The sequence below is a fragment of the Strix uralensis genome, chromosome 20, assembly GCF_047716275.1.
Source record: "Strix uralensis isolate ZFMK-TIS-50842 chromosome 20, bStrUra1, whole genome shotgun sequence".
Classification (NCBI taxonomy): domain Eukaryota; kingdom Metazoa; phylum Chordata; class Aves; order Strigiformes; family Strigidae; genus Strix; species Strix uralensis.
Window position 1 is genome coordinate 6672505 of NC_133991.1, and position 24039 is coordinate 6696543.

General features: G+C 46.0%; 1 protein-coding gene across 4 annotated transcripts in view; it reads right to left on the reverse strand.

Moving 5' to 3' along the window:
• The window catches only part of AP2B1 (adaptor related protein complex 2 subunit beta 1), an 80018-nt gene that overhangs the window by 8078 nt on the left and 47901 nt on the right, over nucleotides 1–24039 (reverse strand). For 3 of the 4 annotated variants that reach the window (XM_074890754.1, XM_074890755.1, XM_074890756.1), the window contains 6 exons: nucleotides 19032–19073; nucleotides 16979–17125; nucleotides 15568–15713; nucleotides 12921–13050; nucleotides 4559–4643; nucleotides 3782–3868 (listed from right to left, as the gene is read on the reverse strand). In XM_074890754.1, coding sequence (XP_074746855.1) covers nucleotides 3782–3868; nucleotides 4559–4643; nucleotides 12921–13050; nucleotides 15568–15713; nucleotides 16979–17125; nucleotides 19032–19073 — 637 coding nt within the window. The remainder of the gene's footprint in view (nucleotides 1–3781; nucleotides 3869–4558; nucleotides 4644–12920; nucleotides 13051–15567; nucleotides 15714–16978; nucleotides 17126–19031; nucleotides 19074–24039) is intronic. The other variant, XM_074890757.1, reaches the window with a different exon arrangement.

The window sequence follows — 24039 nt, forward strand, 5'->3', positions numbered from 1 at the left end:
TGATACAACTCCAGAGGGACTCGCTTCTCCACGGCCATATGGCTCCAGCCCTGAAGAACAGCCTCAGGCCAGCGCCAACTCTCACTGCTGGGAACTTGAGCCCCAAATCCCTCATCCAGAATTAAGCACTCATCTCCCTCTGAGTCACTGGGAATCCCTTCAAGGGTCCAGGACTTGGTTTGTTGGGGTTTGGGTATTGGGGGTTTTTTTGACAGAAAGATGCTGGAAACAGGGATCAGAGCGGCAAGCTCTGACCATTTAAGGGTACCTGCAACCTGGCACCTCATCCTAGGTTTCAGCTTGCGGTGCTGTGGGCTACCTGCATCAGCCAAGATTTTCTGGTTGTTCTGTGCCCTGTTATGGGGTGAGCTGCCAGGGATAGGAGCTTTTTCTGCCATCCCTGTTGCAAACCATCGAAGCTCAAGTCAACCCTATTTGGCTTGCCTGGTGGGCACAGGATGGATCTTTTAGCTGCAAAGGCCTGGGAGCACAGACTCACACAGAAGCATCTCCACTGATGGACTGTGTTTATCTCGTTTTTGTTTGAAGGAACAAAAGAAATAACCCAGGGAAAAGCCTGCAGTTTACACAGGAGGTGCTGTAAGGTGACAGTTGTACAGTGACAGACAGTCAGCCCTGGATGTACCAGAAACGCACAAGTTGTTTTCTTGACAGATAAAATCCCAGCCCCCTAAAAATCCCTGTTCCAAGCCCATTTCACATTGGTTTAAAGAAAAAGAAATTCAAATTTCAGTTTCTCCCTTGAAGAAAACCAGCATCCCCTGTTCAGCTGTTCGGTAGGGCCTCCCGCACATCAGCACATAACTTCAGCCCCACTTCTCACACGGTACAGAAACAGCACAGATCTGAGCGCTCAGGAAAGCCAAGGCTCTTTACAGCCTGGAGATGAAAAGCCAGGCACCAAGGGTGCAGGGACCACCCTTCTGATCAGCCCTCCGCCCAGCAGCAGCCACGCTCTGCTCCCTCTGTCCGACGCCTGCCGCAGCCGCGCGGCTCTATGGAAGTGGCTGGTAGTGCTGCGACTAGGGCACAGCAGCTGGGAGCAGAGGTATTTTTAGCTCACAGCTTCACTGGGCTGGAATGGGTTCGACCAAAGCATGAATGGCACAGTGTCTCCCCGAGCCTCAACGGCAACTCGTTGCCAAGTGGGTGGGCTCACGCTAGGCATGAATTACTTATCTGAGCGGGCGCGAGAGGAGGGAGAGCGATTCACATGGCGGCCGCACACCTCTGCGGAGCCGGCGGCGCCTAGAAGCTTTTAGCCTGTGCTGAAGGGTTGCAAAAACCCAGCGTCTCCTAAGTTTTCGTTAGGAGCTGTTGAAATCTGCAGACTTTGTTCTGCACAGCTCTGCCATGGCAGCCGTTGCTTACCTTTTTTTATGCAGTGATATGAGAGCTGCACGCAGCGGTATTTCATCGGTGAACAATAGAACCACCGACAGCCCAAGTCGAGAGCTTTATTCTGGTTAGGCATCTCCTACAAGAGTCTTTTGAATGTGAACCAGTGTTTCCTCCACAAGGATCAAGTTCCTAAAGATTTATACCCAGAGCTGCTATTCTTGGAAGAAAGGAGGCGTCTTAAAACAAGGCTATTTTCACTGGATGGAAATGATCAAGATTGTGAATCCTGAAAGACTATCGCCCTGCTGCGGCACATGGCCAGACACACACCCTTGCTCTGGTATAAACTAGTAGCAAGATGGATTCAGCTGTCGTTAGAGCTCATCCAGCTTATCTCACCTCTGCCCTGGTGTGCACAACCAGCCACTTGCCACACTGTGAGAAGTCTCCATCCCTGAGGATGCTGGAAGCCCAGTCCTCCACGGGGTGTGGGGTCTGGCTGATCCTTGTACAGGCGAGGCTTGATGCTCTTAGGATGGTCTGTGCTAGAGGAGGTTACTGCTTAGATGAAATCAAGGTGAGCAGCAGACTGAGTCAGGGCTGCACTGGTAGTTAAAATACAAGGGACTAAGACAAGCACACCAAGATTTTCCTAATTTTCCCTCCTGCAAGCTATTGGCCTGCTCTGTGCTGAAGCCCAGGTGGTCAAGGAAAGAAACCGACAGTATAGTCGCAAGAGGGAGGAGGTGTCAGCAGCGGAAATACAAAAAGAGAAGCTTCAGCGGATGGAAGTGTTTGAAATCTGTTTATGAGACATGACCCACTTTCTCCCGTACATAAGCCAAAGAGGCTGGCAGATCCTGCACACCCCCAAGCATCCCGAGTGACGGATCACGCTCGGGAGAGGCACCGCGTCCAGGGCTCTTGCTAAAGCACCAAGAGAAGCCTCTTCTCAGCTGAGCCCTGGCAACGGCTGCGGATACCACCGCAGAGAAACTGCCCAGCATTCCCGTGCTCCCCCTGCGAGCTAGTAACATGTTCTCCGCTGAGGATCACTAATTCCAGCAGGCCTGGGCAAGCAGTCTGGTCTTGAGCTGGCAAACCCTCCCCGAATGGGGAGCATCGCCTGTCACTCTACACTTTCTAACACTTTTTTCTAGAGGGAGAAGGGAGCATGGGCCAGTCTGCAGGATCACCAGTGCTCATCTTCCCAGCCACGCACACTCGCTCTCTCCCTCCCAACTCCATCCTCTGCTAACCAGCACCGCAACACCCCAGTGCCAAACGTGAGAAGTTACCAAGGTTTCTGATTTGAGATGAAGAGCCCTGGACAGCACGGTTCGGGCACGGCCGGGGCAGAAGATGTTACTGGCAGCAGCACTGCAGTGCACGGGGAGAGGCTATGCCAAGCTCGGTCAGGAGCAGCGGGAGGACTGGGGGAGGCACAGAGGTCATTCTCACTTGAAACCCCACAGCGAAATCAAGTCATAAGGTCTGACAGCTGCTATTTTTCCTCCTCTCACGTGCTCCATCTTTTACATTCCAAAATCATAATAATTATGAGTACAAAGAGACCCATGGTTTCTGTCTGCAATTGAAGCAAGAGGGTGTTCATTGTGTAATAGCAGACATGGGAGAATAAAAAGGTTACGGGGTTTGTAATCAACAGAGACACTTTTTTCCTCTGTGAAACACAGCAGCTTTTGGTAGAATCACTTGGCTCCTGTCCAGAACCTCCTGAACAGGAGCAAAGCTGTTATGCTGGCCCCATTCCACCTTTTTTACACTCGCCTCATCCTTCAGCAGTGGTAAGGTCATACGTACAAGTAGGATGCTCACAGAGGCAACTAGTCAGCTAAACACAGAGCTCAATGGGACAGAGTGTGACCAAAATGCATCAGCATAGCAGCTAACAACAGCAGACCAAAACTCTTCTCACATGGCCTGTCCTCCATAGATGTCAAAACATTTTATAGTGTGTGTAGGCTTACTCTTTCACAACAGAAAGAAGCAAGCAGATGCTGAAAGGTGAAGTAATTGGCCCAGGATTATGCAGTAGGTTAAAGTCAGGGCTGGAACACCTTGCCTGAAACACACAGTAGCAGGCCAGGATTGCTGAACTGCCCCAACATCATATTCAGCTCTATTTAAAAGAGCAGCTTTGCAGAGAAGTGAAAAAAAAACCCCTAGAATACAAGGTCCAGAATGAAAGAAAAAAACAGATAGGTAAAATCTAAGATTTGGGATTTTAGATGTGCTTTTATGGGGACCCAGATAAAGTTTTTGACTGAAACAAGCCCTAGGATCCAAGGCTGTTCTGTTCATCTATCCATTAGCCATAGACAATGCTACTAGTAAGGTGCTGTATAGTGACCAGACATCAAAAGTGCTCTCAGCGTCGTAGAATTAAGCTACTCACCAGCATTCAGGTGACAGTCTTTAATCTGGAACTGAAGCTCGTTTTCGTTTGGAATATCTTTCCATGTTGCAAGGAAGACCTGGCGCTCTAGGAACGAGAAAGACTATCAGCACTCCTGGATCATCACAGGACCATAGCATTAATTAATTCACTGCAGAATGTTACAAGGTAGACACACAAAAGATCTTTTGGTCACATTTTTCCCCGACATGGACAGATCCAGGATTTGCCCCTATAACCACCCCAGTCTCACTGTAGAAGCAACAAGGCTTTGATGGATTTTTGGAACCCCCAAACCAGAGACAGTCTTTACCATATGAGCTGTTTACAAACCAAGAACAGGTGGGATTTGACAAGAAAAATGGAGATCCACACATTTAGGATTACATTAGTGAAAGCTGCTGTTCAAGCAACTTCCCAATCAATTGAAACAACAATTTAATAAAGGTGACCAGGAATAAATGAATTAAATCCTAGACCCATTTGAGTGAATCAAACCCTCAGAAACACCCCGAACAAAACAAACACCAAAAAAAGCCTCAAAGAAAACAGATCCACTCCTTGTCTGGCAGAGAGAATCAGAGCAGAGGACTTGGGTTCTGGCAATATCAGAGTTGCAGGACAACGGGGACAGGCTATCAAACCAGATCAGTTCAGGCTGCTGAGATGCATTGGCATGAAGGTCACAGCCAAAGACACGTGAATCTCAGCCATGGGACAACTGCACCCAGCTGGGTGCTGCAAGCACAGTCTGACCACAGACCTAAAAGCACTCACCCATTTTGCCATCCTCTACGAAAAGCACGTTGAGAGGAATTAGGCAGCTGAAGTAAAAGACATCAATGTTGTTTTTCACAGCCACCTGTTACAGAAGAAACAGCAGGGTTAAAGAGTCTCTATCAGCTGGAAGTCCAAAGCGATCTCAAGATTTTGTGCAGTCTCATCGCCTGCCCACACACCCTGGAGTGCTTCCTCTGAGCAGGGGCCAGCTCTGAACATGAGACTACCTGGAGAGATGTTACTGAGCTTCTGGGCAGTTTCAGGCAAGGATCAGTCCCACCCCTCTGTGCTCGCTCCATTTTCACTAAAAGCTGCTCAATCTTCTCCTGTGAGCATTTCACCATGCTGCTTCAGAGCCAATTCACTGACGGGGTCACAGCCAGCACCCTTGCTCTTTTCAGCTCTTGTTCAGCCTCTACCTCCCCTCACTTCTTTCACCTCCGAGGTACATTCATACCTCTTGGCTGCGCACAGCTACTATCGTGTCTGTCATATTGCACATGAGCTGCTTCTTCACCCCTCTTTGCCATCTCACTCTTATAATTCCCCAGCTCCAGAACCCTGTATATTCTTTTTCACTCCCATTTCTTTATTTTTCACCTCCTCAGTAGTATCTCAGCCCGGACACTTTCTAGAAAGCCTGAAGCAGGTCTATGGCCTGTACCTTCCTTGCACCATCTCCCAAGTCTCCTGCGTTTACCTTAGTGAAAGCTATACAGCAAACATGTGCCAGGTGTTGACTCCTGGAAGAAGAAAGCCCTGCTACAGAGCAATCAGGGCAGGTAAAAAAAGATCACTTAAAAAAAGACTTAATTCTCAGTGTCATTAAACTCCACCAGACTGGGAGATGCACTGGATCGCCTTTTATCACACATGCTTGCCACATTACCAACTAATCTCTGCTCACACAAAGAGCAACCTCACTTTCAGTTTTCCCCAGGCTGAGAGCTGATGATACAGCAGGAGCCAACTGAAGGTCTGAGAAAGTGCACTGTCATAATATAGCACAGAAAAAGGTAGCTCTGGGCCTTATTTCTATGCTTCTCACACTCTCCTTCCATCATCCCAGATAGTGATAGCCTGTCATGGGAGTATCGTTCAGCAGACACCTGCCATTGCTTGCAACGAAGGAAACAGCCTGTAAGAGACCTAAAATTGAGATTGTGTGGGGAGCCCTGAACTTCAGGAGCCATTTGAGCTCCTCCTTCCTTTGAAAAATTCCAGAAGGAGTTCTCCAATCTGTCACCCAGCTGAAACACAAACCAGACCACGCTAAATGCTGAGCCAAAGAAATAAATTTGCTGCTACAAAGATTTATGCCAAGACAAACTCCATTCACATTAATAATTATATATATTAGTGTCCTGCTGACAAAAATCTATTGTCCCATAGTGGCAGGTTTAAAAAGACATCCCCAAATATCAGTGAAAACAGCTGCTGATAGACAAGGGAGGGGAATAAACCAGAGAATTCAAACACAAGTCAGCTGATTAGACATGCATGCAAGCCAGAGGCCAAGTGGTAGGAGAACAAGCTCCCAAATGAACTCTTCTAGCAATTGGGAAGGTCCCAGAAGTGCAAAGAACAGCAGAAAGGTAGATGCGACAGTCTGTGGGGTTTCTACTTTCAGCCATCACTAAAGGTAGCAGCTTATATTTAATTCCCACAGTGCAAACCAGCTTAAGAAGGGATTAATTTAAAGCCCACTAAAACCATGTAAATGATGGTGCAACCTAGAAAAAAATGGAAACGGTCCCCTGTAACAGGGAGCTGTTACGTGCTTTGACTGCCGGTGTCATACTCACGAACTGGAGTGTCTAGTCTTTGAGCTAGAGGCACCAAAACTAGAGGGGTAAAAGCAGACTGGTGGATGGACTTAAGGGATTCACCTCTGCAAAATATGATTGAATAGACTGGGTGAGTAGCCAAACGCACCTCGGAGTCTGGGAGGGGACAGCTGGGGAAGGGACAGCAGTGTAGACGTTCCAGACGCTTATGTTTGGATATGTCATGGAGATGAGCCAGAAGATGGAAAATTTAGGCTAAACGTCTGGGAAAACTGGATGGTGAGAAATATTAAGCAGCACAAAATTCTCCTGAGGAAGAGAGAAGCTCCAGTGCTTGGAATATTTAAAATCAGCCTTGACAATACTCTCAATAAGAAGAACTGTAGAAAAACAAAGCATAGCAGGGACTACACTGCATCACCTAAGATCTTTTCCAACTCTGATTTAGTGATTAATTGCCTTGCCTTAGAACAACAGAGATTACTTAGCTTTTGTAGCTAATTGTTGTTACCATACAACAGCAGTTTCTTACAAGAGGGGCTGGAAAGCAGTGCCTTCTCTCCAGTCACGGTTCTAGAGGCACACTCCAAATTAATATGCTAACCCTGTCCCTGCAGTTATAGGAATGCTATAAAAAGGTATCTGCTGACCTGCTTCTCAACTCTGCAGAAACATACTGAGTAAGCTGCTTTGCCTATACTCTGGAGAGCTACCCAATTAAGATGCTCTGAAGTGCAATTTCTTCCCAGCAAAGAAAAGCAAGCCACACGCCAGCTTTTCTCCCAAACTGCATCATTGGGTTCAGTAATGACATCACGTGTCACTTTGCAAGTATCTGTAATGATGCAGAAACCAGCTGTTACAAATAATATTTGCAAACAGGAAAGGAAAAAGCTACAGTCTCCTTAAACTTATAGCACTGGGACAAGACTGGTAAGCTTTTCAAGACTAGCTTCCATTGTGCAACGCCATGTACTTCCTCTGAACAGGCAGGTATACACTGTCAGTGCTGTGGTCCCCCAGATCTGGGCCATGAAAAGGCACCTGCAGGTACCTGGATGGGGAAACTTGCACCAGGGAGAGGCTAAGAGGTCCTGACAGCTGATAACAGCCTTCCAAGGTCATGGGCTTCAACCTTTGCACTGCCACATCAGGAGCATCCAATGCCATCTGACAGGCTACAAAAGCAACTGCAGGCAGAAAGCAGCACCTGTGAGAAACAGAGTACCAAAAAAATCCAGTGCTCCTCAGGTGGGAACAATCAGTGGCATCTAAAGTGATAACAGCAGCTGAGAAGTCTCTCCAGGTTTGGTATGTCTGAAAGGAACCTCCACTTGCATTCAATAAATCCTCCAGTCCAGACTAACTTAGCCTGTGGCTCTGCAGCTTTAACCTGGCGATATGGACGTGAACTACTAAATCTTTAACAAGACCTTCAGTTTCAGACATGTAAGAATTGAAACAGAAGCATTTTAAATAAAAATGGCTTTCCCTCTATGATCTTTTTTGAAAGGAAGAAAAAAATAATATTACTACCTTGTGAATTTAGTCAAGCAGACCACAAAGCTTCTGAAGAACAAAGTCAAAAGGTACCAGATTTTCATGTGATGCTTCACTGCTGAAAAGGTGTGAGCTCACTAAAAATTGGCACAGGGTTCATAATCACTTGTTCACAACCTGACTAGAGGAAGCAGCACCTCTAGAAATAAGCCCTAGAATGTATTTACTCACCTTGCAGCATAAGCGCCCTTCTGTTATCCTTTCTTGCAGCGCAACCCTCTGATAGCCAACACATGGTATTTTGTGGAAGAGGTACCTCAAGAACAATGCTAAGTTATTTTCTTCAATAGTGTAGGTTTCTGATGCTTTAAATCCCAGACTTGAGCATAAGAACTGACTTTCAAAGTCAAGTCTGAAAGCAACACAGATGCTTTCCATCAGCAGCAAGTACACAACATACCCACTTGGAATCCCATTAGCACCTACACTAAATTAAGGATTTACTTCATGTTGGGTTTTGCTTTAGAGCCTGGTAACAGCCAAACTGTTAAGGCGAGAAGAACTTTCTTCTGCAGAGCCTTTTTTACCTCTGCCAGCACAAGGTCATGGTTTATTCTGTGACAGTCTGCTGCTCTGGCTGTCAGATGCCCCCGGGGAGTGCTAGCTACTTCACTTCATTTTGTTTGACAGGTAGGGTTCTCAGGATCCTGCGGGCGCTTGACAGCCGCTGCCAGCCGGATGCTCTACCTACAGGCAGAAGTCACGAGCCCGGGCAGCGGAGCTGCGCGCAGACAGCAAGGCTGGGTGCTGCGCCCCTGGCTGCGCTGTCATCTCCCCGCACGCCGCTTCACGTCAGCGGTCAGGGAACAGCGAGTTACTGGGAGGGTTATGCTCTCATGTGTGCCTGGCTGTACTTGAAGTTCAAAATGTACTTTTTAATCAAATGTGCTGTACCGTGTGGCAGACCTGCCCTTAATCGGCAAGCCAACAGCTCTCCACAGCTGAGCTAGGAACTGGCTGCAGACGCCAAGCTGTGATCCGAGTCCTTAATTCAGGCTGCTCCCAAGAGGGTTCTCTTCTTTGCTGGAATAAGACCCTCTCTAGTAGAGGCTGTTAAAAAAATAACCTAGGCAATAAATCCAAGAAAGCACCTTCCACATCTAGCTACCCAAGGCTGTTCTCCGGTGGTTGGTCCAATAATTTTGACACAGCTCACACACAGGCCAATACGGTGCTATTTATCAAGCAGGCTCTGAAGGGAGAACATCTGCTGGCTGGACTTGCTGCTCATGCCGATTCTCAGTCTTGTTTTTATGGAGAGTTGAATGTGTGAAATCTGTTTCCAAGTACTGAGAGCTCTGCATTTGTGACCCGAGATACATTAACACTTCTGGTGAATGTGAGCTCCAGTGGTTCTGCATTGCAAGCAAGACAGTGAAAAGTGGAGGAGTGCAGATGGTGAGTTACAGCAGAACTGAGCATGGAAGGATAAGTACGAACCATTGCATTAGCAAGACCAATCTTTTCTCAATGAAGAAGCTGCACCTTCACCTGCCTTTATAGCAATGTTTTGCCAAACTCATTGGAAGAAACAAAAATGTCCTGCACCTCACACTGCTCAGCAGCAAGGGAGAGGTCTGTGTTTCCAAGTGTCACTTTTCAAGAAGAAATGCAGCTGGCAGATCCTTCCCTTTCAATACTCGCCAGATCATTTTACAGGCATTTTGGAAAACTGAAGCTAAGCTTCTTTCAGTTGCATGCTCACTAGCCGCAAAAAACAGCCCTGGCAGTTGACAGCAGGTAACGCTGGGGAACGCAACACACTGACTGTCAATTTTGAATGTGGATCCCAAGAGAATGGCAATGCTCCAGGCTCAGGCAGACTCACTACAGCTCCAGGAGTCCCTGCAGCTTGTTTTCAACTGTATCGTCTTCTGCAAGTGGTTACCATCTCACCAAAGAGATTATCTTATTCATGCCATGACAGGCCAGGCCAGGCCTGAGCTCCAAAGCTCTCGAAAGCAGGCTGGCTCCACTTCACCCATTTCCAGGGCTAGGGGAGCAATTCTCATGTACCCCAATGAACAAACTGTGTATTCTGATTTCACAGACCTTAAAAGGCCATTTATTAGGAACAGTGGTTCTCTTTAACATAGAAAGGCTCTCATCCCAGGCATTTTCTCATTCCAAATTTGACTTGAAGAGGTATTTGGAAAGAGTTAATATCCCTCACTAACACAAATCCCTATTTCAGAACCCATTTTTCTCTTTGAGAGCTCAAGGTCTCACACACAGTGGCAAAGATACCTCACCCACTCCAACTCTTCTCTTCCACTACCTTTGACCCTATCAGCCTACGTGTCATCAGAGGGGTATTGCTGCTTTGTGAAAAGGCAACTACAGGACCCAAGCAAGTCTGTACAACTACTAGAGCCATCTCCCTGGATGGCAAATGAGACACAGCTATCAAATACTCATGAAGCTCTATGCAGCCTCTCGCACACCTTTGGACAAGACCTTGTTAGCACTTACAAGTGCCATGCTCTGCAGAGGCAGCTCTGGGCAGGTGCTGCCAGGTAGCCTCCAAAATGCTGATAGGGCACCGCAAGAGTGCACAGATAACTCAGATTATCACAAGATGCAAGGTGACAGGCAAACAGAAGACTCTTCAGTTATATTTTACCAAAGTAAGCCTCTGAAAATATTTCAGTCTTCCTCATCTTGTAAAAATGGCTTTTGTTAACTTGTCAAATATTTCAGTTTCTTTTCATGATTACAAATGTTAAGATTAAACCAGCTGTACTGGGTGAAAGATTAGAAATGGTAGTAAAAATAACCTGAACAAGACTTGAATTCATTACTTCTGAAATAGTTGCCTAAGGAATGTACAACTAGTCTTTGAAGTTTCTAATTAACGTGACAATAAGTTGAAAGCTATCAGTTTAGTTATTTCAGGACTTATTTTTCTTGTTATTAAAACAAAAACACCCCAGCAGAATAGGAGACGAATAAGGTCCTCAGGTTCAAACCAGCCCTGCATCTACTTCAATGTTCCCCAGCTCAGAAAAAATGCATTAAGCAAATTCAACTTGATGAGTGTTTTGGTTCTTCAATGAATACAAGAACATTTGTATGCTCTACTCCTATATTATGCTATAAATTGTTCCTTAAGTAGGTCACCAAAACGATTTCTGAATGTTTCAAGACAGATAATTTCTACACGCACTCACAAAACAAAACCAGAGCCTTGGCTGTCAGGGCAATGACAGATCTCCATCAAACCCACTACTGTCAAAAAAGTAAGGGGAGTGCTCTTTTTAACTTGGCATCTGCTATCATGATTCAACTCTTTGCAGAGAAATATACTATTACTCCATATGGCAGCTTCCCCAATTGTAAAAGGGCAGCCAACTTCTATGGCAATGAGAGCGCTAGCAAATTAGCAACTAAGTCTGGCACTAATGAATGCTCCGCTGTCTCAATATAAGGTAGCTGGAGGTTTCCTCGCATGTTTTCTCTTTGCTTTGTTCTAGCAGAAGATGGTACAAGAAACAAACTGTGTTCCAATTCCTTTAGAGATTTAATAACCCAAATACTTCACTTCCTTCGTGATCAAAGGAAGCAGCAACTTGAGAATGCCTTGTTGAGAGAGTCCCCAGTGTTATGGAGACAGATCAGGACTGTCACCTCCTAGAGACTTCCAGATTTCCTTCAGAGCAGGAGGTAGACTTTACCACAGCTGACCCAAATGTAGTGGTGCAACCTCATCTTCATGACCTGGACGCAAAAGAAACCCAGCCTTTCCACAAGCTGGAAGGGCCCTCTGTGGAAGACAATCACATGTAATTCATTCACTGTCCGCATGCTCCCCCATCGCATGACTGAGCTCAGAGTTGGAGTGTAGGACTGCTCGTTTGAGTGCCAGAGAAGCTATTTCGAGCTGTTTGCCCAAAGACTCATCAATAAGTCATAAGCCCCAGAATGGAAGTCAAAAGAAGGGAAAAAACAGTTGCTCAGGCAGAATAAATAGTAACTTCCATTGCATTCTCAATCTAAAAAGAGCATGAGCTGCTTCAAAATATTCCCCTCTATGGGCTGCTACGCTACAGGAACCTAACCTAGTTCCATCTCCTGGAGACTCGAGGCGAGTGAGACACGCTACAGTGCGAGTTAACTGCATCTTTGGGATAGTGGGAAAACCATCCTGGAGGAGCCAGCTACACAGAGCAGAGGCAGGAGTCACTTGCTGAGCTCCGCTCCAGAGTGGCTGCACATGGCAGCAGCGGGGAAGAGCCTCCTTCAGGGGAGAACCGTCTGCCTGATGAGTACTTCAAGACCAAGGCCCCTGAGGCACGCCGGGACTGATGGAGAGTCTCTGGTCCAAACCAGAGGGGAACATCTCCCTGGATCAGGTTGGCAGCCCAATCTGATAAAAAGCCTCTTCTAGGGAATGCTGTCCCTGACATGCCCCAACAGCCTCATTAATGAAACATTAGCTGCTTATGTCATTTCTCCTCTGCCTTTCCTGGAACACATCTTGTTTGCCTTGGATTAAGCTCTCTGTGGCAGGGATGTGCCAATGCCTTTGTAAAACACCCTGGAAGTTAAGAGCACTAGAGAAATATTAATCACTCCGCATTTGCCATCTTTCCTGCATTTCCTTTAATTGCCTCAATTCCTGCTGACAGCTCTTGCTGCCTGCTCCACCACAGGCATGCACTTTCTCTGTTCAGATCAGCTCCAGTTCATAAGTCCAACCAAATCTCATGCCCAGTTTACAGAAGAGTGTTACTGGAGCAAACAAAGACCTTAATCTACACAGATGCAGTGGGTTTGAGGTGTTTGAAAAGTCACAAAATCCAAGAAGTCTCTGCCTCAGTCCTTCTGGGAGAGACTAGAAAAAGGAATAGGAAGAAGTTTTGGCCAGATGCATGGCCTAAATCCAGGAGGTCTGCCTGGTTACCCTATACACAGTATTTTGTTACTAGAGTCTTACCACATTGTGTCGGGCCAGACAAACTGGGCTGAGCACTTGCTGATCTCCCCCCTGCCCAGAATGAGACAATCCATACCTGGAGGTTGTTCAGAGGCTCCATTTTCATGACTGGTCCCAGAGTGTTGAGGGGCAGGGAGACATCAATACTTTGGTTTGGCATCAGAGGTGTGTGAATGGCCAGTGGGGTGCTTGGAATGACCCCGAAGCTAGGCAAGAGAAAAACAGAGGTGATGAGAGCAGCACTGCATTGCCCAACACCTATCTCCCTTTTGCCAAGCACAAGCTGGCTCATCTTCCCATTACTCCTGAGCTGCCCCTGCTGTTACTCCAGGGGAGGAGCACAGTTCAAAACAGCAGACACTCAAGTAGGACAAGGCACAGGAAACTCAGTCAGGTCCATCTTGCTGACAACATGCACCATCCTGCCCAGGGAACCAGCATCTGGGAATTCTTCCATTACCCACAAAGCCTGCCCAGTAAGGAGCAGCACCTGCACTCAGACTCAGGCCTCTTGGCGCTCTCTTACAGAGCCACAGAGCACTGCAAGTAGAGCATATCACACACTGCATGGCTGTCACATCATTGGGACCTATGGAAGAAGGAACTGGAGCCAACACAGAACAAACACACAGCCAAGGAGGAGTATGTGGTTTGTAACAGAGCACTGTAGAACAAATGAATCAACGCAGCCAGCTGTCTGATCTCGAATGACAGCGTCTGGCACTGTTGCTTGGTTTGAGGCTCCTTCAGCTGGGGATGTATACCACCACAGCAAAGTGAATGTTTACTTGCCCGTTCAGTCCAAGAGGCATTTAATTCCACAGGCACCTCTGCTTAGTGTGAAGAAGAGGAAAAGCAGCTAACATTTAACATATCACTTCTGTACTATGTACCAGCTTCTTTTTGAAAGCAGATGGAAGTGCAGATGCATAAGATAGTTTTGGTGTCCACTCATGACTGTGTTTCTCTTTAGCAGAATTCACATTAGCTCAGAGGTGATAGAGCATTTACAGGAAGAAAGATACATAACCGTGTATTTTTATTTTATGCACTGAAAAACTGATAGTGTCTCTGCACAGTCAGCCACATGTGTATTGGCTACGTCATACTTTCAGAAACCGGTAGATGCCCCATTCTTTGTTCTTAGTTTTCAGCTCTAGGGAGCCAAAATAAGAATATTCTCAGCCAGGGCCCAGACATGTGATTTGCCTTCTGCAGCCATTTCACCTTCGGGAACAGAAGTTCTAGTGTCTTCCCTAAGACTCAGAGAAAAAACAAAGTTGCATTTTGCTACTAAGTGGCTGTGAGATTACAGCACACTAGAGCTCTAGCTTTCTTTCTTTTTTTTTTTTTTAATAATGCTTTATCCCAATACTGTGGTGAATGCGATTAGTAGCAGCAGGAGAGGGGGAAAAGCAACAAAAATTTCCTAGTCACAAGTCTTAATATTAAAACCTAAAGAGCCAGCCCATTGCAGCTCCTTCCAATGCACCAGCCACAGTGGAAAGCGGTGACAAGAGAACAGTACTTGCAGAAAAGTAAATAGTAGTAGATTGTATACAGAGTGTGTGCTGATATGCTGCAAAAGGAGAAACTGCTGTTTTACTGCACAGTATTTAAACTTCTTACATCCTTAAGAAGTACCATATAGGTGTGGCTAGAGAACACAGCTTGATGTATGGGGAAAAAAAAAATCACAAGCAAACCGGCTTTTTTTCAGGCCAATTTGCATGAAACATTTGCATATAGCAGCTTAGCAAAACTCACCAGAAAATATAGCAGTCCAGGGAGAACATTTACCAAGAATTACTTAGCATAATGTCTTTTGTAAGTAAATATTATTCATCCCAAGAAATCCCAAATTTGCAAGGCAAGTGATATTAAAGAGATGGTTTCAGTGGATCTTTAGTATAGAGAACCCTTTTCCAGTGAAAGGATATTAAGAAATATGAGGAACATTTCAGTCACAAGATATTCTTTACAGTCTTGATAAGAACTAGCCTGGTCCTTGTTCTAGATAACATATAGCAAACCACACGATAAACTCTCTGACTGGGAAAGGTATTTGTGAGGAGACACCACAGCTGTACTGCCATGTCATGTCTTTTGGCTGAGACACGTTTCTGAGAACAATCTGTATGCTCTAAACATTCAAGTGGCTGCTCCTTCTGACAAAATTGTTCTGCTGCCAATTACAGGGAAAACATGTGCCATAGGCTCTTAACTTGCAACTTCTTTATTGACAAATAGCTTTATTAATGAGACCTGTACTTCCAGACAGTCTGAGGGGCTGCACAGCAATTAAGTCAGGAGGTGGAGGCATTATGGATTGATACTTGTGCAGCTCAGATGCTTGCCTGTTTATGCTCTCTCTCTTTCCTCAGGGCACTTACTGGCTATAAAACCACTAACCTGCCTAACAACTCATGAGGCTGCTTTAAAACTCTGCAGAGATTAAATGGGGCAGATGCTGTTTCAGAGCTAGGAGAACGACAGGACCGTCTGCTGCCTGTTTCCTCATAGATTTATCAGTCTGTATTTTCAGCCCTTTCACACAACTGTGGTGTGATGAAGAGTTCAGGCTGTATCATCCAGCTGTTTCCACAACTGCATTATAGACCTACATAAAAGCCCTCCCTGCATCTAGCAGTGTAGACACAGGCTCCTTTCATAGGAACATGCAATCTTTTTATCATAGCAGACAAAGTGCATTGATTTCTTACCTGTTCTTATTGAACTGAATGGCAAAGTCAGTCATGTGCTGCAAAGCCTTATTGGTAAAGTTCATCTCCATGTAGATGTGTCCCTGCCTGTGACTGAATGTGCCCGAGATCTCCAATCCTTTAGCCTTCACTGCAGGCAACCAAACCTTGAACACAAGAGATGTCATTCAGCATGAGAAATCGGTCCTGAAGATAACAAAACAAGTAGTTTTCCTATCAAAAGAGAAGTCCTGAGTTCAGAAATCCAGCTGCAGAGGCACATAAAGCCCACGGATGTTAAAGAAACGCTATAGGGAAGATACAACATGGGGTGTTGAAAGGATCAAGCTCACCGATGAGAAACAAGCTTGCTGCTCCTAATCAGTGTTTGTTCACAGCACTCACGTAAGAATTCAAATACACTACAGCATTAGTGTGCACAAGAAACAGTGAAAGCTTGTGTCCATCACGCTGATGTGCGACTTACCAAGTCTGCTGATGGATAGGCTTCTCCCAGGACTTGTTGGGCTACTAGAGGCAGGACAATACTAAAGTTTGAACCAAATAAAATCACAGGGCGGATACTATTAGCTGTTTGGGTTCTGGATTCCTAGATCATCTTTGTGGGAAAAACCCAGACCCAAATTTGAGTGGTGCAAAATGAAGTAGTTCTCAGCTCAAAATTACCAGGTTGTTTTGTACTTGGTCTTACATATGGTGTAATACTTGCAAGTAGCTAAGGACCAAAAGCTTTGCGTATGCTTTGCAGAACCTTGAGATCCTAGATTTCATAGGACGACTTAAGTTTATTCGTCCATTGACTATTTAATAAGAGTGCTAATTTTTGTTTATTCCCTTCGGCTGCTCCACAGCCTGTTACCAGAACCATGTTCTGTATCTCACGAACCCTCCAGACTAAGCATGCTTCAGTCAGTGCATCTGCGATCTCTGTCACTAACAGAGCATTTATCTGCATTGCACTGCGGCACGCTCATCGCAATCACATCATTTTATCTTCACTGTCACGTTGGATTCCTCCAAATAAATGAATCTGCTATGAAAGTTGTAGCAAATTGTATCCTACCCTCAGTTTCCTGGGAAAACTTGCTAAGAAGTAGGTCTCCAGGAAAGCTGCTCTGACAAAATTGAAATTCTCCTATCTTATATAAGCCATTCTTCAGAGTAATAGTTTTACAGGCAAAATGAGTGAACTGCTGAAAAACCGGAAGTCTGTAACTAACAACTGACATGGTCTCCAACACACCATTACTCTGTCTGGGAAAAACCCAGGACATCCCTAACGGGACCGAGCTAAACTAAGGTGCCCCAGTAGCACCGGAGACCCACAACAAAGGGGACAAGCAAGCAATCTCAGACTTCTTGTAGCCTAAGGTAAGGCAACACACTAAGGATGTTCTTTTTCCTTACGTACAGACTTTGGAGCCACATATCCTCCAGGAGCCATGCCTATACCAGATGAGAGCTCGAAGAGATCGTTGAGTCCACTGCTCACCACCGCTGGGGTGGGTGAAGGGGCAAAAGTGGCTGGCACGGAGGAGGGAATGTAGGTCTGCCCCACCTGGAGGAGTTAGAAAGAACAGGCACTGATTAACATCACACATGAAGAACACTACTTATTTAATAAAGCATAAACTCAGGCAATAACCTAAATATTTTAAAGCCATTTGCAGCTTCCCTGCTGAATTATCAATAGTGCTAAATAATGCATTTGAATTCCAAAGCTCTTGGCAACTAATCCCTACACTCGGCTGTCACCTCAACCATGCAATAGCTTTCACATCGTTTTTTATAGCTCCAGTTATCTATTCCCACTGTAGAGGAATGTTTCTTCTCCATCTCTTCCTCTCATAAAGACAATATGTTTTGTGGATCTAACCTACGTAAACCCAGGAAAAAGAAGAAAATGCTTCAAATCTTCCCCCAACTATGACAGTCTTCAGGAATCTGCAAGATTTTGCATATCCAGAGATAGCAAGGGAGTCATGACCGTACTGTGTACTCCCACCCAAAGCCAGAGCTCTGCATTCTCAGCACTGTGGTCCAAAAGGTTCATTACATGAAGCAGAACTAGTTGTCTCTGTCTGCCAGAGGACAACTTTTCTGCGAAAAGGACAATCCTTTCCTCTCAGGACTTAAATGAGGGCACTGAACCTTGAATATTAACCTTTAGGTGCCCAGATCCAGGTGGAAGAGTCACACTCAAGTTAGATTCCCAAGTTCTCTTTACTGTGAGCAGGAAGAATTACACGCTTGAGAATAAGATTCAGTCAGCAGCCCAGAAACAGGCAGAATGACTACGGCAGGCAATAGGAAATACTGATGACGAGTCTGGGTCTAAAGGCCCACTGCTGTCCTGTGTTCAGGAACCCACCTGAGATGTGGTCTTTCAATCAACCCTTTGGACAGGGAGGACTGGTGTTTTTACAGACCTGTTGGTGGGTTTACGCTGACCCAGGAAGGCAGAGACCTGGCTCTGTAGGTATGATCTCTACAGAGTAAGTATCTCCCACGTCCTGGTGAGTACTGCCTGGGGGCTACAGGTTTACTGTACCACTGGCTCTTCTCTGCCCTCATGCTGAAGTTAGAAAGGAATGCAAGATTCACAGGGAAAGAAGGAGAGCGAACGACTGCAGTCATAACAAGGGTCTCTGAAAAGCCCTCACTCCAGAACTGAGTATGCTTTCCTCACTGAATTTACTAGCTACACAGTCTTGGGAAGAGGGACTGGAGCTTTCTCCAGGAGACGGCTTTTGGCTGTGGGTTGGAGGCAGACTCCCTCCTGCCCACTGAGTCTCCAAGTCATCTTGCATCCTTTTCCCATGCTTTCCTGGAAGAAGCCGGTATGCATTTGAAGCCAAGGGTGCTTTGGAAGCAGCCTGAAAATCTCCCATGTCCTGGCAAGCGCTCTAGGCACTAGGACACCCACAAAACAGAGGCACAGAGAAGGCGGCCAGTGTCAGGCAGAGTTCAGCACTGACCACACATAGTAGGAAAGCTCAGAGCACCTGATCCTGATGTCCAGGAAAAATCTTACGTGGCATTTGGGAGGAGAAAAGCACTGAGTTCAGACAAGCCTGTCATGACACTGAGTTAGGGTTACAACAGAACAGGCTTTGAGAGTAGAGAGGTAAGCATCCTTGGCCATTCAGCTGCCAAAGCAGTTGCACAAGGACTGGGGCACTGCCAGTATTAATGCTGGTGCTCAAACTAAAAGCTCTGAGAAAGAAGAGCTAAGCAGAGAGAGCCAACAGGTCTGGCCCTGGCTGTTCTTAGGAACGTCCAGGTCACAGTTGAGCTCAAAGCAACATAGGTGGGCACCTGTGTGTTTCAGTTGCATTTGTCCGTTTTCAAACATCTTCAGGGATTTAAAGCATCTGCCAGCACATAATGGGTGAGGTTATATTTAAAAACCCTGAGCTTTGAGCAGCTTTTTAAATTGGGGAAAAAAATGGAATGGCACTTACTGCCGGGCTTCCTCCAATGCCCCCGCCAAGGTCACTGCCAAGCTGAAAGACAGAAGGAGAGAGAGGAGAGAAAGACCGAGTTCATTTAAGCCAAGTGTCAGATGGCTGGAGTGGAGCTCAGTTGACCGCACTGCTGCGAGCACGTCTCGCTCGTGGCGTACAGGACAGACAGAAACGCAATGATGGGAAAGCACAGGGAACAGAGGGGCGTTTTGGCTGTTGTGTGAGCAGAGCTATTTGCAGAACTACCCCACACACCTACTGTGGACAGCAGTGTTTTGCAGGTTAATAAGAAAAAAAACTCATTCACTCTTGCGCCTGTCATCTGCACCAAAAAGTCTGCACAATTCTTCACGTTTCATGCATAAGCGCTTTTCATTCAGCCCACCTCGCTGGTTGCCAACAGTCCTGAGCAGCTCCACAAAACCCAGACAGGTAACTGTGAAACGGAATAACAAAACTGACACGAAGCTCACTTCCTGAAAGCTTTAGTTTTCTAGGGAACAGCTACAAACTACGGGAAAACACAATGCATCTTGGCTACGTTCCTCTGACACGTGGCTAAGGAAAAAAAGAGAATGAGATATGTGCCGGCTATTACAACGGCTCAGATAGGTGGGCTTTGTCTTCCCTTTGAAGATGCTCCCCTCCCTTAGACGGGAAAAAAAATTAAAAAAACAGCTTCATGATCTAATGGGCCATTCAAATAGTAAAGAGACCTTACAGTGCACTAGGATATTTCAGTAACGATCTCTGCCAAGCTACACAGCTACAGTTTGAAGCGACTGAAATAGCCACTGTGTACCACCCGCGCAACCCTCCGTAAGCACTAAATCCTCTCTGAAGCCCTTCTGCCAAACCATCCTGCAGCCCACCTAGAAGCTGTCCTACCATGAACTCCCTTCACAAAGCATCCAGACCACTTCCTCAGTGATAAAGCCCATTTTTTAAACCTCCACACCATTCTACACGCTTGAGAGCATTCAGTGATCAGGACAGACTCCAAAGCTGGCTACAAGAGCTGTTTGTGAGTACAACAACATCACTCCTGTGAATATTTATAAAGCACTTGACAGATAACTGATAGCCAGGAGGAAACAAGCATGGATCTGCAGCAGTTATTCACTACAGAGGCATCTCCAGGCTTATCTGTGTCCTAGGCTTTTGTTCAGAAGACCATCGTAGTTTTTTGCCTAGTGTAGGATTTTTTTTGTCACATTCAGACAGGGATCACACCCTGGCAATGTGCACGGAAGAGGAAGCAAGCGCGGGGGCAACGCGGGAGCCAGCCCCATGGGGAAAAGGCTGGACTGGCAGACCAGAACAACATAGCTCACCCCGTAGATGGCTTTGCTCTTTCCATTTGATTAGAGTTTGGAAAGTTTGCTTGCTTTTAAAAAGCATTTGACAAACCGGGTCAACAAAGGCTCTAGGTATGTTATTCAAATATACACTGATGTGTTGAGATATCGAAAAAAATGCATACAGCTAAAGCAGAAGCTTCCAGGAGTGCCTGTGCTTAAGAGCCGAAAAGGCTCCAGCCTTTTCTCTCTGCACAAAAGACTTGGAAACTTTGTTCTGGTCCCTGATAGCCTGTTCCCTGGGAGATCTCATGGCAAATGTATTTTACACTGGTCAAGAAATAACATAAAGATTCATACTTCTCTCCTTCAGAGCACAGATAAAAAGGATAAAATGCCTTGAGAACAGCAGCAAAATTGCAAGACAGTGACTTTATAGACGATAACCAGCCTCCAAAAAACCCAGTAAAATTTGACAAATCCCTGTGCTATTCTGGATCCCCCTTATATCTCCTGGCATCTCTCCTTCCCCCAGTCCCCACAGGAGCCACCTGATACAATATCAGCTACCATAAGTAGGTGTTAGAGAAGTACAAATCACACATGATTTGCCTCTTGTTAAGAAGCCTTAAGAGCTTTTTTCCTGTGTGAGACTCACTTTATCCCTACTTGAGGTCATGGCAGAAATTTATAGGACATCCCTCATCTTCTGCAACAGCCACCCCATCCTCCTGCTGCCCATGGCAGTGCACTGTGCAAGTCAAGTCGTTTTTCTTAGCTTACTTAAGAGATAACAGATAAAAGTGAGTGATTCCCAAGTCAAAAGAAGGATCGATCACAGACCGGAGGAAGACAGCCAGGGGATGCAAATCCAATGAATATTGAGCTTATAAAATAGGACTTATTACACTGTCAGGTGTCCCCCACTGAAGCAGTCTGGCAGAGCAGAGTTTTGCTCTACAGACTGCTCTTTAAGCCAAGCCATGTTTTAGATTAATACATCAGATCATTTACATCTTGTTACTGGCTCACTGAGGAGTAATAAATGCAACTATTACACCTCATCCCTATTCACAGTCCTGCACGCAGATGAACTTCACACTTTATACTGACAGGCAGTGAAGTCCAGACAAAAAGAAAGAAAGATAAAGAAACTAGTTTATTTCCAGATATTACTGTATGCACAGAGGATTTCTGGTACTGTTGTCTGAAGCAGGAAAAAGACTGGTTTATCAAGCAGCAAGCATTTTACAAAGGGTATTATGGAAATGACCGAATAATTCTGCATAATCAAGCCAGATGTTAACTATTCTACCATTTCCTACTACATTCATCATAAGAAGCTGCAGGCTAGGAATCCAACCTCGAAGAAACCCATACACTGGTATCTGCATGCACTCACTGTGAAGGGAAGGAATGACATATTGGGGTTCCTCAAGCTATCCACAAGTCTTACATTTTCCCTAGCTGTCAGGCCTTGAGGGAAAAGTAGAATTTGGATTTATTGCTTGTCTTGAGTTGAGCCTCCAGCTCTCACCCCCTACAAGGTGGAAAAAAAAAAACCCTCACTGGCTCAGAGAATTTACCATGAGCCTCCTTACATTTCTAAACTGCACCCAACATCTCTGCTTTGTGGTAGAAAAGATCTCTTTCTAATGCCAGGAAGCTCTGACCTGCTCCTCCTGAAGCCCTGCTTTACTCCTAGGAGGGGTCTGCACACAGCAGCCTGCCACTCTCTTGGCTCCTATGCTTGGGACCAAGCTCTGCAGATGTGTGCTACAAAGCTGCAGAGCAATCTCCAAGAAGCTGGCAGCTTCACCACACCCCTACAGGCAGAGCTGGCTCTACCTATATAGTAAAAAGCAAAGTGACAACATATCTACTTCAACAGAAATTAAAGGGGAGAAGTTAATAAAGAACTGATCAGTTCCACATCAGCTCCGGGGTGCACTATGCATTGCAGCAGCACAGAAATCCCTTTCTCCATTTTTCTTGCCTGCCACCCTCCCATAGCAGCAATGCTTTCCCCATTTAGAAACTTACAGCTCTGGTTTACCCAATCCTCCTGCAAGATGCCCAAGACCTAACTTTATTCCAAACTCAAAATGATGGAAGAGACGGTAACAGAGATGTGTGTGAGTAAGAGGGAAGGAGGAAGACAGAGGGAACAGGAACCAATTACCCACGGAGTGTCCTCTCCCATCTGGAGTGACAGGCAGAGTGCAGAAGGAAAGAAGCAGATATTAGTCAGGCCTGAAGTGATGCTGAACCAATTCCCCAGGGCTGGCAGCTCTAGTTAACCATTTCCATTCATCTCATGGGTGGGCAGCCACTCCTGTCAGAAGGACAGCATGAACCTGCCTTACATGAGAGCAGGCAACAGCCCCACGGAGGAGAGGCCCACGTTAATACAGCTGTCAGCCCTACTCAGGCTGAGACACCCGCTACGAACGTGGGGTGGATGTGGGCTGCCACTTGATGGCCAAAGAGAACTTGTAGCACTGCAAAGCCCTGATCCTGAGCCCAAAGTTGGCAGGCTTGCCTCTTGCTGAAGAGCACAAAGCCTGTCTAGGATGAAGAGCTGCCAGTTTCAAGAGGCGAGCAGGGGATGAACAGGGAGCCTTGGCCACCAAACGCACAAAGTTCTTCGAACAGAAATCGTCTTTATTCCCTCCAAACCCATCCTGCCACAACAGCACTCAAGCAGCCACATGGGTTTAAAGAAGAGGCTGGGCTCAACCCTGTATCAACAAAAAAAGTACCAGCACCTCTTCCCAAACTATATCAGCACCTTTACTTTGTATTAGTTGGCTCAGACAGTGTTGCAGCTTGAAGAGCATTTGCCCTGTAATTTCAACTCCCTGTAAGCAGTTATGCTGACTTACGAAGTGCAGCAGTGTTAGAGTTACTGCATCAGGAAGGTTTATTTGCATCTTAACAGCGCTTGTAATGAAGTGACTCTGCTGAAGTGTTCATGTGATCCGGAGGGGTTACAATCACTTCTGCAACATGACGTGAGGCATTTAGAGCTCCAAAAAATAACAGGGAGGGTGGAGCCAGGGACAGAAGCTGCAACAACTACTGCTCAGCAACTGCTTTGCCTTGTGTCCAGAGCATAGGCGGGGCTTTCAGAGCCGCTATGCATTTCATGGAGCCATAATTCATGGGTTAATGGTGGTCAACTGCTGCCTCCTCCCTCCCTCGCACCCCAAACCAAGAGTTAAGCATCACAGCTCAAGCAGCTAGGTGACAGCATGCAGAAAGCAGCAAGGAGCACAAGGCATTTTCCTAACAAGAATCAGGAGATGGGGCTGACTGAAATGCTGAAAGCACAGTTGCTAACAGGCCACTTGATCTGGACTAATCCTGTTAGAGACATCTTAACTGCAGGACAGATCATGCATGGTCTGCATCTTCTGACCTCCTGATGGGCTGTAGCTATCTCATTGCAGACTGCTGTGGCTCACACAGAGGCATTTTCAGTACCTCATTTGCTGCTTATTTTATGTCTCTGTTTTCATACCGCCAAGCCAGGCTTGCAGAGCAGAAGGGCTACTGTCCAAACCAAGGACAGTTATGTCAAAGGTGGTGGAGGACAGGTCATGCTGCCAGTACCATGGCCACCAGTTTCAGTAGCAGTTACTGCTAACACTTTACCTTGCTGAATGATTTCCATCAACAAAACTAAGTACTAACCATTTTCATTT